This window comes from Temnothorax curvispinosus, unplaced genomic scaffold, assembly GCF_003070985.1.
Source record: "Temnothorax curvispinosus isolate PA1 unplaced genomic scaffold, ASM307098v1 QBEX01000108.1, whole genome shotgun sequence".
Lineage (NCBI taxonomy): Eukaryota > Metazoa > Arthropoda > Insecta > Hymenoptera > Formicidae > Temnothorax > Temnothorax curvispinosus.
In genome coordinates, this window is record NW_020209888.1 from 11769 (window position 1) to 31410 (window position 19642).

Consider the following 19642-nt stretch of genomic DNA (forward strand, 5'->3'; position numbering starts at 1 on the left):
ATTATCATTATCATTATCATTATCATTATCATTATCATTATCATTAATATTTTATAGTTACAGTATGTAATAGTTTATTTTATAGAATAGTTTTAGTATGTTTTTTTAAAAATTTTTACCATAAATTTTCATAGACATTAGGAAAAAATACTGAGACTATAAATAAATAATATTTAACAATAACTGTATATAATTAGCAAACTTTCGTTCAATACTTGCGATAGCAGATGCATTGTTTTGATTCATGCAAGGACTATATATATGCAATCTTTTTTTTTAACACTTGTCCAGAAATTACTTTATATAGTTAAAATTGTAGGATACAATTTACTTTTTTTTTAATGAAAACAAATTTAATATTTTGATTATTCTCAAAATAGAAAAAAATGTATAATATTCTTTAATACAATACTGTATTATTACTATCACTTGAATATTATAGCTTCCTTTTAAAAGATGAAATATATTAAAATGGAATGGAATAACTAAATAAATGTCTCCCTTTCGTCCTTTTTTTAAATCCATCAAATTCTGCACTCTTCCCATCGACATTACATTCGGATGTACCGACCTGAACGGCTTCTCTCCAGAGTGGGTGCGCAGGTGAGTTTTGAGAGTACTAGGTCTGGCGTACGATTTGCCACATATCCTACACATATTGGGTCTGCCATTATCTTCGGGGATGATACCGCCAGCAGTTGGACCCGTGGTATTTACACAGATCGCATGTTCACCCCCGAGCTGCAGCCGGCCACCATTATGATGCGGCTGAGGGTGGGAGGGATGACCGATCAGACCGCTATTGGTCGGCGCGCCCTGATTCACCCTCGCGGTCGTTTGCGCCGCCACCTCCACCGGATTGCCGTACTGTGGGGCGGGACTTAGAAGAGGTTCCACGCCCCATGCTGACGAATAACTTTGTTCGTATCTAAAAACATACACACACACATACACAAAGATAAAGATAGAGATACAGACGTATAACAGAAGAGCAGAGATAGGATCAAATAACTGCACTTTGCAGGGAAGATGTAGAAAACAAGATGGCGGCCATTGTTGGGAGATGAACGTTTTTATAGAAGTAATTGATGGTTGAGATAGTTTCAAAGATAATATTACAATATAAGGATGAAAATTTTAAGAAGAGAAAAATTTTTCTAATTATTTTTTAAAATATTTTTAATAATGAAATATCTGCTCGGTAAACATTTTTTTATACAAAAACATGGTATAAATGTAATTTTATATAAAATATATCGCTAATAAATAAAGAATATCGCCTATTTAACAATAAATAAGTTTTCAGGAGAGACAAAAACTGTGTTAAAAATGAAATATACAACAACTATCTATATAACAAACATTCTTGAATGAACATTGAAACTTACATCGATCTGTAAATAATATGTATGATTATTTACCTTACCCTGTAGAATGATACGAAACAAATCGAAGTCAAAAAGTACACTTGGGGAAAATTATTATATAAGTAGATAAGATTGTTTATTTATAGATGATATGTCTTTCTCTTGTATAATCTCTGTCGGTATATATAGGAAAATATTAAAACAAATAATTAAAAAATAATTAGAAAAATAACTTTTGCACTGTTTTTTATAAAAAGTAAAATTGCGATTACGACACTCTCTATACATATAATTATATATTATATACGATTATTACATTATTATGATTATAATATAGGCAATTTTTTATTTCCTTAAACTTTACTGTCTATCAAAAAATGCGAAAATTATTTTTTTAATTATTTTTTCTGTGTACATATATGAACAGAGATTATATGAAAAATTTTCTACCGGGTGATATAATCATATATTACAAAATTAGTAGATAATAATTGAGACAAAATTAGTAGCAAAAATGGGTTAATAATGGATTAGCGAACATTTCTTTGGCTGATTTGGATAAGAAGAGAGAGAAGAAGAAAAAGAAGAAAGAAAATCCTTACCCGGAGTGCATATTCATGTTCATGGTCATGTTCATCGACACATTGACGGACATGGCGGCAGATGCAGAACCGTAGTGACCCGGGCCTGGAACCGACGGACCCAGATTCTGCACATAGTCCTGTGAGTAATGATGAGCCGCGGCGGAGCTGGTGCCAGTGGTGTAATAGCTGGCCGTCGGGCTTCCAGGATGCACTACCGCATGTTTCAAGGATAAAAGAACATCGGCAACACCCTCGCCGTTCGCGCCGTTGCTCGTCCTTGGCACGCATTCGCCCCGTGAGCAGCCCCAGCTGGAAGAAGCCTTGAATTTTATGGGTTTCGTCGAATTGTCAACTTGTCGTCAGGTCAATAAAAGCGTAATTGTATATAGGAGAGAGAAAAACTAAATGTGCGTGTGTAGTGCGTGCGTGTGTGTGTTTAGATACAGTTATGTGCAAAATAATGGCACCGGCTAAAAAAACGAAGAAAAATCTAAATTTAAAATTAATCAACTTAAAAATAATTTCCTTATTTATTAAATATACATCAATTAACAGAAACATAAAACATCTCATCTCATTATTACAAAAAGATAACAATAAAAAATGGAATTTTATTAAAATTTAGAATTTTCTTCATTTTTTCAGCCGGTGCTATTATTTTGTACATAACTGTATATTTTTAAAATTAATTTTTATTATGAAGATTACAACAATTCATTTATATACATAAATTTAATTAAATATAACTAAATATAAATCCAATACGGTTTTTCAAGTACATCATTTTAAGCATGAAATTTAAATAATATATAAAAAATAGACGAGACATAAAACTGAAAAAAAGGAGGAGTGAAAGAAAAAAAGAACCAGTCAACTAACTTGTACGTTCCTGAGCATGGGCTGAATAATCCTGGAGGTAAGGGATCCAAGTCCAGCGGGGGTAGAGGGAAACCTGCCATATCGTCGACCCAGAAGCTACCGCCGAATTCACTCACGGCCTGACCAGAAGTTGGAAGTTGCTGGCCCTGGTCGGCGCCGATATCAGTCGGCGAATTCTGCAGGTCCTGCAAGCGCAGCGTGCTTTGAAGAGCGGCGCCAAGGACGGCTGCCTCCTCGTTGTGATTGTCGGTTGATAGAGCGTCGTCACCCGAAAGCACCCCTAGTGATCCAGAACAGAGGCTAGATGAGATAGTCGCCTCGATACTATCCACGGAACCTAAGAATTCAGAAAACGTATCGATCAATTACCGAAGAATGATTTTTGCTGATTTCAGGATGTATATCGCTTACAGAGATTGTATATCGCTTACAGGATGTATATCGCTGTACAGAGATTGTGCACTGATATATCCTAAAAATCTGTGTTAAATTTGCGATCGATTGTCTAATCCGTTTCTGAGATATTTGTTTTAAAAGTTACAGAAATTGCAATATATATAGATATACTTCTCATGTAAATATTATAATATGTATCTCTGCTCCTGTACAGTAAAAATAAATGAAATTTTTATTGTACACTTCTATGACATCAAGAATTGCAATTACGGTTTTTTAAGTTTTTTTTTTAATATATATTTTTTAATTTTTTAATGATTTATTTAAACAATATCAAGTACAAAAATGGGACAAAATTGCGATTTTTACGGTTTTTCTGCCCTAATGATAACATATGTTGTTTATAAATAATTTCTGACTAGCTGTACACTGTTTAATCAAGAAAACAAAATTATACTACATATAGCTATACGTAAAACATCCTTAAGATATTCGAAACATTCAAGGATAACATTCATTTTAAAAAAGTACTTAAATTGTATGAAAGTTCATCAAATATATCATACATTTTGTAGTCTAATCCAATATATTGTTAATAAAACGTATTCGTACAATTATAATATAAATAATATATGAATATCATAATGTGCATTATACGTGAAATATGTATAACAATAAAATTATATACTGAGAACATTGTAATACATAAATATAAACATATGTTAAAATTAGAAAAATGTTGATACTTTTTTACGATATATTATCCTTTTATCACAATATAGGAATACATCAAGCGAACTTCATTCTACAATAAGGCTTGAAAATGAAAGATTTATCAAAGTTAATCGGAATAATCTTGATATTGGCAGCTATCCTATATGCCGGCACTCGCGATACTTTTTTTGATACTTATATAGATGTTGTTAATGAAGTAATTAAAAAAAAAAACATTATATTATTATAAAATGTAGTAATAATACTGTACAAATTGGCTTTCTAATTTTCCACCCTCAAAGTTTGAAAAATTATAATTATAATTAGTTTGCAAAAATTGACACATTACTTTAATTGTGTAATGCTTGATTATTGAAGAATATTTATTTTATTAGAGCACTTTGGAACTGGATTGTTCTTATAAAATTGAACTGAATTGAAGTTTTTAGAATCTGGTAATGATTAAATAGATAATGACTAAATAAATATGTAGATTAGTTATCATTGTTCACAGTTTTAAAACTATTATTAGGGTAATCGATTAAGAAATATAACTATTTCCAGGAAATTTCACACTGTGTCACCCGCGTTTTCGCTTTCGTGATCGTCTTCGTGATTATCTTTGTGATCGCCGCCGTGTGACGGAGGATCCCAGATCTCACCTGTGCCGAGGGTGTACGGCGGTTCGGAGGTGTTAACCGCGTGATGATTTTGCAGAAACTCCATCTCTGCGAAATTCTCGACGATGGCCTATCCCCCGGATGCACACCACTGCGCCCACCCACTCCTCCTCTTCGCAACCCTCGTCTCCTCTCTCTATGGAAACGCGCTATAGCGCTGGTCCAGCCCTCTCCGGTCGTCTCGGTAACGGCGCGTAGCTTCACCGCGAGCCGCCACTCGCCATTGATGCTGTTTTTTGCGACATAAAGTAAATGTGAAACTAGTTAAAAGCTATTTTAATTGTTTTGTTATGCACGATCAATTTTATTAAGTATATATTGCGAAATAGAAGGGTTCGTGGATCGATACAATCGAAATTATGCATTTTCTGCGGAAAAATAACTTATCTTTCAAGATAAAATTGACTTTTCTGTTAAGTGAGAATATTTATTTTGTTTATTACGAAATCATTCAGCTTCGTCGGACCGTTAAATTTGTGGATAGAAAAATTAGAGAAAATGCATGTAGGAAGGTAAGATAAAATAAAATGAAATATCTCTAATCTTTGATTTGTTTTGAAAATATAGTTAAGATAGATTAAATAAATTTATCTACAAAAAGTTAAAGTGTTCGCTATTGAGTTTTTATCATATATTATATAACATGAATAATCGACTAAAGGATATTAGGATTTTGAATAAAAATGTTAATTAATTGTCATAGTTTTGTCGTAATAAGAAAAGGGATTATGGATCTAATAACTGAGATATCTTCTGAAAAAAACTAATGTAAAAGAAAACGAATATGAAACTTTTCTTTGTTTCAATGTCTTATTTTTGTAAAAATTTTGTAAAAAGTTTAATTAAATTACAATCAGAATAACACACTTTGCAATAATTCTATTAACGATATATATATAATAAATTCAAATTTTGCCGAAAGTTACAGAACGAATCAAATATATACTATATTTTAATTTTTATGAAGAAAACTTTTCTTTTTCTAACATTATTAGAATTTTTTTAATAATAAAAAAAAATTAGATATTTTGTTCTAGAATTGAGTGTCACAAATATATATGTAGCCGATTGGATATATTTATGTGTTTTAATTTCCATGAGAAAAAAGATTTCCATTTTTGTATAGGACAATACCTTTTTTATTTTTCGAATACTTTATTTCATCAAATTATTCTTTTATATATGAATGAGTCATGTACAATATTTATTATGCTCGATAAATATATTGCTAACGCTGGACCGAGATGTGACTGCAAAGATCGGCCAGATGAATCAATGAATGACTTTTTATGAATGACCGAATGAAGAAGGAAAATGCACGTGCATACGGCTCGCTACACGCGTATAGACGTACCTTTATGGCTTGGAAGACCTGCCGGTCCCTGTTAGAGGGTTCTGCAGAAAACCTGTCGTCGGATATTCCCATTCACAGATCCGCGATGCCTGCATCTTTTTATATGATCTTTATACTCGGTAGCCTTTGCCAAGAATCTTTATCTTCTTACAGCTAATGGTATGATCTCGATTTTTTTTCACTGCAAAGTTATACTTTCGTTCTCTAGGATAGTTCCTTCAAAATTGAATGGCGAATCATATCACTTCAACGATCACAATGCACTTAACAACACATGATAAGAAAACAAGTTCTTTATATCAATCGAAGTTTTCAGTCCACACTATCTCCGTAATTTTATTGGTCAAATTTTCTCGTTTCATAATATATCCTATTATTTCGTAACGTTTCAATTTTTTATACATTTTATGTGTATTATATATTAGATATCTCACGCACATTTTTTCATTCCATCATTTTAATTGTTTAAATTTTGTTATATATTATGTTATAATTTGACATTTTCTAACTAAAAATATTTCACTTTTAGTGATATATTTCTCTTTACGTGAATATTCTGCACATTTTTGCGATATTTTCTCGCAAAATTAAAAATCTAGAGACAGGAACTGAAATACTTATATTTTAGATCGTATTTTATATAGTTTCAATTATAGAGCAAATTAATTACGCGTTTCATATTATGCGACTCTGAGTATTCGTTAGGTCTTCTTTTCTATTGTATGTTGATTTATCACTTGTTTATCTCACAAACTTTTTAAATTTCTCTCATATTTTTCTGATGTCAGCTTTAATCTGATATCCTGGACATATAATCTTATACGTTTTGCATTTTTAGTGACACTTCACTATTCCAGTTATTTTCGAACTATGATTGTTTTCCAACGAGTCAAATTATTAAATTATTTTCAAGAAATTATTTAATCAAACTGATAACGACTTTTAAGATTTAGATGTAGAAAATCTGCCACTTTAAATCGTCTTAAAGAGTACTTTCGATTCAATTTTAAGTAATTAAACTTTAACGCAACTTTTGGACGCGCGACTCTTAGAGACGCTGCCATGCTGGCGGGATGGCATGTCAATGTCTCTTGGCTAACTAGCGATCTACCACCTATCCACCACCCACTCTCTCACCCCTTAAAGCGGCTCACTGACTATGTACGTACCATCCGACCCCACTCCACTGCTCTCTATCCCTTTTTTCCCTCCTTGTGTCTCTGTCTTAGTCTCCCTTTCTTCTCTTTCTCGTTTCTTCTTTCACCAACTGAAACTGTGTACTAACATATTGTCGTCAGATCTTATGTATCTCTACTTGCGTAAAAATGACGTGCAAAGTGGCAGAACAACATGATGTACTTTCTTGCAGTTAAAAAAATATCATTTTTTTTCTAAAGTCGAAAACAAAAAAAATTGGAAAATAATTATTAAGAATGTTGTTGGAAATTAAAATTATTAAAAAAATGAAAAGAAAACGAAACATACGTTATGAGAGAATATGAACTAATGAAATATCAGAAATGGCAAGATTTCCTTCTTTCTTCTTTTTCCTCCTTTTTTTACGAATCCGCCTCATGTAAGTAGAATAAGAATTTTAGAAGTGAAATTAATGTTTATACTCATATTCATCAGTACAAGCAGATCATTGTTTTAATTATATTTAATCACGCCGTTGCCGCTGTCAAACAACGTGCATTATATATGACATCAGAAATATGGGATACTAATCGCTCGTTCGGCGATCATCGACGATCTTCTTCGGCTATACATATGACATATTATATATATCTTAGTTGGCTGGATGGAAGGGAGGTATTATATTTTCTCTAGATACCATTACCGCGCGCCGATCACGGTGGTCCTGCTCTTCGATACCCTTCTCGAGATCACCGGCTTGTAATGCCTTCCTTTTCGCGGATATTGACCAGTCAACGGTGAACTCGACCGTGGGTTCTCCTCGGCATGCAAAGATCCTGCGTCACTTTCCTGAAAGATTTGTTACTTCAACAACAATTCGACGTTACATCACCTTGAATATGAATTTAGGGATAATATTACACAGTAAAAAATCATATGTATATACATAGCGATCCATATGTTAAAATTTTCTTGTGTTACCCAAGATTTTATTATTATTTTAATGTAAAATTAACATACAACAGTTATGTTCTTATTTTCTTAACATTTTCATGTGTTACATTTATGTCAACGTGATAATGTAACACTTTATGTATGTCATTTAGAAATTAAATATTATTTTGAGTTCTTTTAACACAATTATTTTAAAAAATCAACACGTCTTAAAGTTATTTTAACACATAAACAAAAGTTAAAGTAAATTTTTAAATAATCGTAAACTTTGACATACACAATAATTACATTTACTAAAATTAAATGTTTCTATTACACATAATTCAAGTAAAATAATTAATATCATGTGTTAATATAATTTGAAAAATAAAGTCAAAAGAACAAATATAAATGTAAAGTATAGTGTCAATTAATTAATATTTCTAATTTGTCAACAAGTAACACGATGAATGAATCATTTTAACTTAAAATTTAGAGTGGACTTTTTGGGATATGTAAAAAATGTTATAATTATGTTTTATTTTTTACTGTGTATATCTATCAATTTAAACATAATATAAATAAGATATAACATTCTCTCTTATATATTATTTTGTTGTTTTATTATATTATTATTACATTATTAATTATCATCAGGATAATACCTGTTTAATATATATTATTTAACATATTTTTCTCTTGTTACAATGAAATATGTTCTTGTATGGGATGGGGGAGGGGGTATAATTTTTATGAAATAAATGTAGAAAAAATTAATTTAAATAAATTCAATAATTGAAGTGTATATAAGAATATTGTAAGTATCTCAAATTTTTTATTACTTTGTATTCTCATTAAAGTATGTTATCCTATAAGCGTATATTCGATTATCTTGTCTCATCATAATCCTAAGTACCGAATGGCGAGTATAGACGGAACATCTGACTGCGTAGTTTCGATATGCGGACACAGGAAGAGGAAGTCAACCGCACGATCACGGCACACCGTCATCACCATGTTGTGTGTCATCGTATCAGCGTGAGGGTGCCAGTGAGAGCAAAGATCATGTTTTCCGCTCGTCCGAAATTTTTTGATATATATATATAAAGTATCCCGTACGTTTAATGAAAGACTTTCTGAATAATACGGAGTTAATTTTCTTTTCTTAATATATTTAGAGAATAATAGGTTTTAAATAATTAGTAATTAAAAGAGGGAGTCCAAGAAATATATGTTTTTTATTAGTTTTTTATGCATGTAAGTAAATAACAAGAAAGCATATTTTTATATTTAATTTACTTAATATAAATCGTGTATTTAAAAAAAAATTTTGAGCATTGCATTTCTTATAAAGATAGTATATATGGCATAAGATAGAAGATATATACAAAAAATAATTTAAATTTTTGTTCATTTTATATTACAACAAATGTTAAAATAGTCTATGTAAATTATGTCATTGTAAATGCATAATTAACACATAAGCAGAAAAAATAAAGAGAAAGAAAGGGGGAAAGAGCGGATCACATACATGGATCCAGAACTCATGACACGTCGTGTGTACAACCTGGTATTGACTTACACTTCCAATCGATTAGGTCTACGGTATTTATGTTGAGCCTCGTAAAAGATATTCTCTTTTTCTTTGGATCTCAACAATAAATCAAATTAGTGATAATTATATTAAATAGTTCAGAGTTAAGCACTAAAGTAAGTAAAGAAAGGTGATTAAAAGTTTTTTAAAAATTTTAGAAAATTAAGAAAGTTGTAAAAAAAGATCAGAGAGATTTTACACTTAATTATATGTTTAATTATTTTATTTATTTTTTGCTACAAAAGATTAAATGAATTAAATTTAGAAGAATTAAATGATGATTTAAAGATTAAATTAGAAAAAATGATTTATTATAATTTAAATTGTATTATTAGAATTATTATAAGCTAAAATAAAAAAAAATTAAACTATTAGATTAGAAAGAATTACGAAAAATACTAATAAACTTTAATGAACTTAAATACTAATAAACTTTAATATGCATTAAGTAAAAACAAATTCAAAAAGTTGAAAATTTTTTTTAAACAATTAAAGCAATATCAACGAAAATAATTTATAGAAATCATCTTTAAAAACTATTTTTTATCTTAATTAGAAAATTAGTAATTTAAAAATTTGTTAGACCTTCCGTGACTAATTTTATTGAAACACTTTATTGAAACTAGAGTTTGCAAGTTCTTTCTTTAAACTTGCTTTGGAGCGACTATTCAGTCACCCTTCTTGCCTTTTTTCACTCCCTATTCGAATCGGGAATCCGTAGAATCATAGCAACGAATGGAAGCGACGGCAGGTACGATACGGGGTTTTTTGACGCACCTGTGTTTGCCCGCGACCAAAATCAAAGAAGAGATTAAGTATATACCATTACAAATTATGTAAACACGCACGTGAACTCAATCATTCTTTTGACCCCCGCACACGCGTTCTTTACATGATGACCACGTGCGTACGCACTATTTGTGTGCAAGGAGTTTGAATGCAGGAGGATTAAAATCTTCTGGTTACATGCAAACATAGATACAACATAGAACTTCTAACATTTGCAATTTATATATCTGAGTTGTTAAAAATAAATTTCTATTGCTTAATACAATTATATGACGCTGATGATTACAATATTCAGCAAAAATTAATTTTTTTTTTTTAGAACTTTTGAGAGAAAGCAAGAAATTATTTTCCATAATTTCTTAATGCTGAATATATTTCTGTTTTCTATAGTTACTGATTAATTATATTAAACATTTTATTTTTTATTTTTTTTATCTCAAGCTAGTACCGTTTCTTTTTTGTAATATTCTTTTCTATTATGAAATTAAACAAAAAGTAACTTCTTCATATATAATCATGTATGAAAAATTTTTTCCCAGAGAATTATATTAAAACAGCTCTTTCTTATAACTTTAAACTCAAAACTGTGACATATTTGGACATTTCAGAGAAAAAAAAGCATCAAACGTTAAACGAATTACCAAAGAATGATTATTCTTTTTTTAACCTTTGTTGAGCCGTGTTATACATGCCAGAAATAACGTGTTTCGAGTTTCTTATTTCGGAAAAAGAGTTGGTGACGAAGAAGCTATAACCGAACGGCGCATCTGCCCACGAGGAGCCAGCTAAGAAAATAAGGCAGGGAAGCGCCGTCAAGATGATTATACATGCCGTAACCGTTTCCTCGGGATTAGGATATGCCCACTGTCCACCTTTCCCCATCCACCATAGACGGTTCGTTCGAATAACCGATTGAATTACATGTGGCGCGTGCCAGCCGGCTACGCGCGGCTCGTGCACGCTTGTTCGTATGCGATTATGTTTATAAGCCGATATTACACCTAAGTACCTAACAAAACTAACAATTTTATCTCATCGAGATCCAAGAAGTGATAAAAGGCGATCTTCATTGATTTGAGAACTAAAGACGCGTTCAAAAATTTGCACTTATTAATAATACAATTTAAATATAAAAAAAATATTTATTTTGTAAGTAATATTAAGTACTAATATAACATTCAGTAATATTGCGAAAATAATGAAATCTTTATTTCTATTCCTTGCAACATAAGGCTCTGATAAATAATCGTGCTGAAAATCCATATACAAGATTGTTAAAATACATACATTAATGAAATATGAAAATAATATTATATAGGAAAAGAAAAATTCTCTGTTGTTAAGAAAAATGGATTTATTTCATAACTAAAGTAACAGGCAGCGTGAAACGTATACTTGTTTTATTGCATTGACCAATTACAATATAAAGAATTGTGCAAATTAGAAATTTGCACTTGGCTTCCTCATAGAGGAAGCTTTAACTTCCGCAAATTTGGAGATATCGATCTTCTAATTTTATTATATTTTTCAGTCTTTTCTACCCCTATTTCATTATAATTCTTTTAAATTTGGTTGATTAGACTTAGCTTTATACGCGATTAAAATCTCCGAAATTTCAAACGTCTGTAACTCCAGAACTAATTAACCAAATCTTAATTAATTATATATGAAATAGGGGTAGAAAAAATTGAAAAATTTAATAGAATTAGATATAGATTGTTATCTCAAATATTGAGAAAGCTATAGAATAAAACCGATAAAACACACTTTTCTATAAAAAAAATTCCAATAAAATCTATACCGGTCAACCGATTTTAATAAAATTTGAGGAGAACATACTTTCTATGATACTCTATTTGTGTGAAAAATTTCAACCCGGTATCTAAAAAATTGTAAAAGTAGATGCGTGTACAAAAAATCCGTACATACACACACACATACATACATACTTCCGGACATTTTTTACTAATACGATTTTTCGACATTTTAGAACATTTTAAACCTATTATTTCCATCAAAATCTCGAAAAAAAATTTTTTCACCATCACAAAGCTTCCTCTATGAGGAAGCAAAAGGAAATAAAAGAACAAACTTTTATTTTTCTCGTTCTTCCTATACATAACTCTCCAATTGACATAAATTTATGCAGTTATAATATAGATGCAGTATACAAAATATTTTTTATAGTTAGACTACTTTTATGGCAGATAGGAATGGTTGATATCAAGAATAAGGAATGTTTTACGCTGGCAAGAAAAAGACGAATAAGTATTTTTATATCAATATATTCAATAAGATGTTTTTGATCGTTTCACTATTTTGCTAAAAATAGCGTGATGACATACGCTTCGTATAATTGTACGTGATATCTCGCTATAAAAGAATGGATTGTTCCCATTGCGTACTTAAGCCGCAGACTTAATTAAGTAACCGTGATCAAAACGTTTATCATGATCGTGCGGGGATAATCTACAATCGCTTTGCCGGGACAAGATAGCTGCTATCTTGTCAGACTGGATCTTTAATTACGGACGATTACCGCCGTAGCTGTCATCCCCCGACGCAGTTTAATCACTCAATTGCGATTAAAATAGCTGATTTATGCGGGGTGTTTCAGCGAAATGCTTCTGATCTAAGTACAGATTTCTCTATTTAAGATTTTTTTCAGAAACTAGTCGTCACTTAAGTAACATTTACATAATGCTTTCAATAAAAAAATCCCTGATAAAAATTTTTTTATTTGAGATTTATGTAAATACCTATGTGATAATTACATATAAAATATATGTCTATATGTGCTAATTCTTTCTCTTGTATAATCTCTGTCTGTATACATGGGAAAAATAATAAGAAAAATAACTTTTGCATTGTTTTTTTTTACAAAAAAGTAAAATTGTGATTAGATTATACGATATTCTATATATAATCATATTTTATATATATATATATATATATATATTATATATAAAAAATTTTTTACCGGAGATTGTATTTGTTTGAAACTTGATGAATATACCTATGCTTGTTCTTTATTCGGAAATAGAGATCATATTTATATAGCAATATAGCAACAAATATTAACACCGTAGAAGAGTAATTTATTACTAACAATAAGTTTGTAAAAATTTGTAGTTTATATAATAATTAAAATATTTTGTCCCGAATTCTTTATTGCTGCACACAATTAGATTTATTGAATTAAATTATTTATAAATTACACATATCTCAGCATATCTTATTTTTTAATATATAGTTTTAACTAATATATTATAGTTTTAAAAACTTCACATATAAATCAATGTGATTTGATGAAATTAAGGTTGTGCATCACAAAGTTATATATTAAAAGTTTTGAAAATATATACTATGTAATCTCTTTTTTTTTAGATAATGATATTATGATTTGGGACGATTTGGAATAAGTTTTTTGTTAACAAATCTTAATTTTTTGTTTAACAATCATCATCGTTGAGTTTACTCGGCGTCAGTTCGGCGACGTCGAAATTGCTTTGAAGTATCAAGAGTTCGCGAGAGAGGAGGAACGCAAGCAGCAATCCCCCAAGATGGCTGCCGCTGGCTCGAGAGTTGGCGTATCGACGTTTGGCGTTTGCGAGGTTTCCTGGATGTAAGCTCATCGGGAATTGCGGGTCTTCCCACCCCTGCCACTGCTGCCACCTCCCACGTCCTCACCCTCGCCACCACTCGCCTTGTCACCCCTGCGAGTGCCTTTAAAACAAAGAAACATACGTAATTAAATTTTTGCCCGAGCATAAATTAATGCACGAGCCATTACCGCAGCGTAAGGGCCAGAGCACAAAGATTGTCGTAACCGTTTATGACTCTGTCGTAAGTCATAAGTAGGTGTCGGAAGTCAACGCACAAGGATTGACGTTAGCGCATGTCGTATCCGTCGCGTGTGCGACACAATGGACTTACGACAGAGTCGTAAACGATTACGACAATCCTTGTGCGTAGGCCCTTACGAATGTTACGATTGCATGGCAGCTACGTACGTAGCAGCTGCACAGCAGACATAGAAGAAAGATTCTTCATACTTACATTCGAACAAGGTAAAAAAGAAATTCTTTCAACTGTTTTTTTCTTGATTCCTTTGAATAATAATCATACATATTGAAAGCAGGGGATCTATTATGGACTTGTTCGGAATGGATTCCGATCGGAATTATTCCGTTTTTCCTAGAAAAGACAATAGAAATCTAGGAAATAACTGAACAATTCTGATCGGAATCCATTCCGAACAAGTCCATAATAGGTCCTCAGGTGAGAATTAATTTTTAGCCGCGTTTTATACAAGTAAAATAATTTAATTATTATTCTTGATTACTATCTATATTATTATAGTACATTTTTAGTAATATCATTATATTATTATAATATGAATGAAAGTATTATAGATATAATGTAATTATATTATACAAATTGAATTTGAGTTACATTACAAAAATATCGAATATTTCGGTAAATTAATAATATTTGAACAGATATTTTTTATTAAACTTGATTTTTTAATTAAATATTTAATACAAAATTTTACAGATTTGTAATACAAATTTTAAATGTTTTGAACATGTGTTATAATATCGTATAAATATAGGAATAAGGAACAATTTTATTTGTTTGACACATAATTTATTTATCAAAATGGAAAAAAATTATTAGTTTATCAGAAAAACACATAAGAAATTGGATAAATCGGAAAGATAAGAAGAAGTTAAAGAAGAAATTCATAATATTTTATTGTTTACAATATTTATATAAATTTATTCTTAATACATAATTTTATTCTCTAAACCTTTATTAAAATTGAGTAGTAATTCAATCGCAGATCAATGTGCACTGTAACACTTAACAAATTTATATATTCCAATAAATCTTTTTCAAAACGTTAACAAATTTTTTTATTTTGGCAAAAATAGTATCTTATCTCATTTCACCACATACTTCGCATATTTATGTTTTATATTTATTAATTGACCATCTTAAATGTGATTGTAGATTGAAAAAGACAATCTATAAAAGCAATCGTTGTTCAATAAGTCTTTTTTTACAATTATAATGTATATTTTATAAAACGCTTTAAAAAATGTGATATATCGCGCTCTCAATCATTTTAAAAGTAGAAAAAATACCTTTTTACAATGCAAAATTCTAAAAATATATGTACATTCTTATATATCCACTCACCATAATAATTTATCATTTTTCATATTTATGTCAATATTCTATATACGATATGGAAGATAGAATACGATATACGTATAATATATGTGAAAAAGATATAGAATAGGTATATTATTTATATATTTTTTCGTATTCTATATTCATATCTTTTTATACTATATTATTTTTGTATTTTTTATTCCATTTGTAATATAAAATTCCATAGACTGTACTTTTCAACTAATTCCCACATAGGTATTTTCAGGATGTATATCACGTAGCTCCTAAAAAAGAAATAGCAAATGTATATTAAAAATAATAAAAAATATGTAATTAAATAAAAAATAATGTTACAAAGATGTGCAAATTTCTAATTTGCATACTTTTTTTTTATTATATTGGCAATTTTTTCTAATTCTATTATATTCTTCAGTCTTTTCTACCCCTATTTCATATATAATTCTTTAAAATTTGATTGATTAGTTCTTGAGTTACATACGTTAGAATTTGTTAGAAATACGTACATACATAGAAACCTAATAAAGCTGAGTCTAATCGACCAAATCTTAAAGCATTCTATAAGAAATAGGGGTAGAAAAGGTTGAAGAATATAATGAAATTAGAAAAGTTGCCAATAATTAATATTAAATTGCCAAAATTGAAAGATGTTGAGACCTGAGCATAATTATTTGCTTATAATTGTTTGGCTTCCTCATTTAGGAAGCTTTTTGAAACTTTTGAAATTTTAAAGAGGAATTGAGACTATATATAAGCTATCTAATGACATATTAATCATTACGATTATTTCGAAGATATAAACGTTCAAGTGTGACATGTTTTCGTTGCATCTGTGCTTCCAATGTTACCCCCTACTTACTGTCGACAAAGACGTACTTCTACGTCAAAAATTTGGTAATAAAAGCCAGGCGCAGTAATTAGTACGCGTATATATAACTTATTATAATAGACAAATTAAATAGGATCAGCATACGTTTCGACCTTTTCTTTGGGCCATCTTCAGGGTGCATAACATTAATAAATTGTAATTCAAATTACATCGATCGGAGTTTAACGCAGTTAAATAATTAAAACGGTTTGACTGCATTAAATTCCGACCGATTTAATTTGAATTACAATTTATTAATGTTGCGCTGAGGATAAAACCCAAAGAAAAAGTTGAAACGTATGCTAATCCTATTTAATTTGTCTATTGTAATAAATTATATACGCGCATTAATTACTGCGCCTAGCTCTTATTGCCAATTTTTTAACGTTATTATTTGATTTATTCAAAGCCTTCACATGTTTTTATTTTATTGAAAAAATAATGTGTTTGTGTATATAATTGTAATTATATGAAATTATATTATTGAATCAAGAAATATATAAATTTATATTATATCAAATTATAAGAAACTTGTATTATGTATTAAAAATATTAGAAGCCGTATAAGAAAGCATTTAAAATTTTTTGTAAATTAGATGTAAACATTAGAACATTAATGTTTTATGCTACTTTTAGTAGAAAATTTCATGTCGTGTAAATTAATTAAAAATTAGAGATCACATAATATTGTGTTATAAAATAATATTAAAGAATGATGGCAAAAAGACCTGTTTTTTCGCCCATTCTTTGGACCTCAAATTTCAAACTTTTTTTATGCCAATTAGTACTATATAAATTTCTCTGGGATTAATGTCCCATCATATAGTACTAATTGGCATAAAAAGTTTGAAATTTGAGCTTGAATTCGAGGTCCAAAAAATGGGCAAAATTGGTCACCACTCTTTAAAAAAAAATTTTTAATTAAAAAAACTGATGTAAATCTGTATTTTATAATCTTTTCATAAACATAAAATTTAAAAACTTAGAATATAAATTCTTAAGGCACCATTTATACAGAAGAAAACATTTAACATACATGCAACATATGGTAATGGCTAATCTTTGCTTTCTCTCGTTCAGCTTCTTCCTTATTAGCTTCTCGATTTGGTAATATCGGTAATCCATCCATATTCAGCGGGCCAAAGGTCCAACCGCCTTCTCCATCGAATTTCAATAATAACTTGTGATATTTAGCGAGCGATGCTACTCGATGAGTGATCGTTAACAGGGTGATTCCTTTTTTCTTTGCAGTTTCGTATATTATTCCTTCAGCTTCGAGGCTGACAGCGCTTGTGCATTCGTCTAACAAAGCATACTGTGGAGCATGATAGAGAAGACGCGTCATTGCGAGCCGTTGCTTCTCGCCTCCTGATAGAGTAGAGTCCCAGTCGCCGAGAGTATCGAAACCTTCCGGTTCTCGTTCCACGATACTTCGTAGGTCGACATCATCTAACAATTGTAACAGCTCTTCATCCGAGCAATTCTCTGACCTGCAACAACATAAAGACAATGTATAACATTTTTCTTCATATATTAATAAAAAAATTGAATCGCGTGTATAAAATTTTATAAAAAATTAATAAGGTAATTATGCAGTTTAGGGGAAGCACCTCCGATGACCTTGACCTTGACATATGTTGTCAAGGTCACCCTCCTGAGTGACCTTCAGAAGGTTTTAGCCGTCGCTCGTTTTTTATTAAAAAGTTAAAAAGTTTGGCGACCTCACACCGATTTCAATGACCTTGATATATGTTGTCAAGGTCATGACCCCGAGTGACCTTCAGAAGGTTTTAGCCGTCGCTCGCTATTCGTTAAAAAGTTATTAACAAAAAAAGTTTGAAAAATATAGCATATATAGGTGCATATATTAGGTTAGTGATCAACGATTTACTGCTTTAAATGTTGTGTTTTGGTAAAGCAGCGATTTTTTCGCAAAATAAAGTATTTTCTGCTTTAACAAAAAGACTTCAATTTATCAACAATTTACTGGTTTAAATGTTGTGTTTTGGTAAAGCAGCGACTTTTTCGCAAAATAAAGTATTCTCTGCTTTAACAAAAAGACTTCAATTTATCAACAATTTACTGCTTTAAATGTTGTGTTTTGGTAAAGCAGCGACTTTCTCGCGAAATAAAGTATTCTCTGCTTTAAAGAAAAACGTAATATTAGTCGTTTATGCCTCTCAGTACTTAAAATAACTGCTATATTTTCGATACTTTTTTTGTTTATAACTTTTTAATAAAAAACGAGCGACGGCTAAAACCTTCTGAAGGTCACTCAGGAGGATGACCTTGACAACATATGTCAAGGTCAAGGTCATCAGAGGTGCTTCCTCTAAACTGCATAATTACCATTAATAATTATACTTAAAATATATTATAAAATTTACTATAAAAATTAATTAATTGTAATTTAATTAATTATATAACTTGAATTATAATTTAATTAAATGTAATAGTTTAATTTAAATCTATTTTGGTTATCTCTAATGTGATTAATTATTAAATATATATATGGACCCAGAATGCGCTGGATAGATGATTTGATCTCGTAGGCAGCCCACTGTCATATACGGCTTTTGTGGGATGTAAAATAGGGCAGGCCTGCCATGTTCGGAAGAATTTATTTCGGCTGGTCTGATGAGAGTTCCATCATAAACGGGCCAAAGACCGGAAATAACACGAAAGAGAGAGCTTTTACCGCAGCCATTGGGTCCAGTGATTAAAAGATGATCGCCTGGCTTTATCTGTCAATTATAAATAAATATATAGATATAATGCATACGCATATACGTGCGCATGTAAAATAGAAAGATGGAAGTGTATCTATCATATTCTATCAATTTGATTGTAATTAAAAAGCAATCAAAATGAATATAAAGATAATATGAAATATATGACAAAAATAGAATAATAAAGATAATAAACTGGGCAACAAAATTATCGCAACAAAAATTTACGTAAAAAATTTGCCCAACTTCAAATAAGCATAACTCCGCGAAAAATTGTCATATCTGAAAGTTTTTTTTTCATTTTAAAGGGTGAAGTCTGTACTTTAAGGAACCATAGTCATTGCAGATTTTGAATTTAGCTTTTCCCCATTCCGCCGTTCTTCCAAAAGTAAGGACGTGTTACGTCTCCAAAAAATTGC

The 19642-nt window shown here is 30.3% G+C and overlaps 2 protein-coding genes across 2 annotated transcripts in view; both read right to left on the reverse strand.

Moving 5' to 3' along the window:
• The window catches only part of LOC112457532 (protein glass-like), a 16120-nt gene extending 9709 nt beyond the window's left edge, over positions 1 to 6411 (reverse strand). The window contains exons 1-5 of the mRNA XM_025020701.1: positions 5975 to 6411; positions 4603 to 4849; positions 2831 to 3167; positions 1970 to 2260; positions 572 to 928 (exon numbers count right to left, since the gene is read on the reverse strand). Coding sequence (XP_024876469.1) covers positions 572 to 928; positions 1970 to 2260; positions 2831 to 3167; positions 4603 to 4666 — 1049 coding nt within the window. The 5' untranslated portion in view covers positions 4667 to 4849; positions 5975 to 6411. The remainder of the gene's footprint in view (positions 1 to 571; positions 929 to 1969; positions 2261 to 2830; positions 3168 to 4602; positions 4850 to 5974) is intronic.
• A 9342-nt stretch (positions 6412 to 15753) lies between these two features.
• Positions 15754 to 19642, reverse strand: part of LOC112457464 (ATP-binding cassette sub-family D member 1) — a 16408-nt gene continuing 12519 nt past the window's right edge. Inside the window, exons 7-9 of the mRNA XM_025020591.1 lie at positions 19012 to 19238; positions 17531 to 17984; positions 15754 to 15892 (exon numbers count right to left, since the gene is read on the reverse strand). Of these exons, the coding sequence (XP_024876359.1) occupies positions 15845 to 15892; positions 17531 to 17984; positions 19012 to 19238 (729 nt within the window). The 3' untranslated portion in view covers positions 15754 to 15844. The remainder of the gene's footprint in view (positions 15893 to 17530; positions 17985 to 19011; positions 19239 to 19642) is intronic.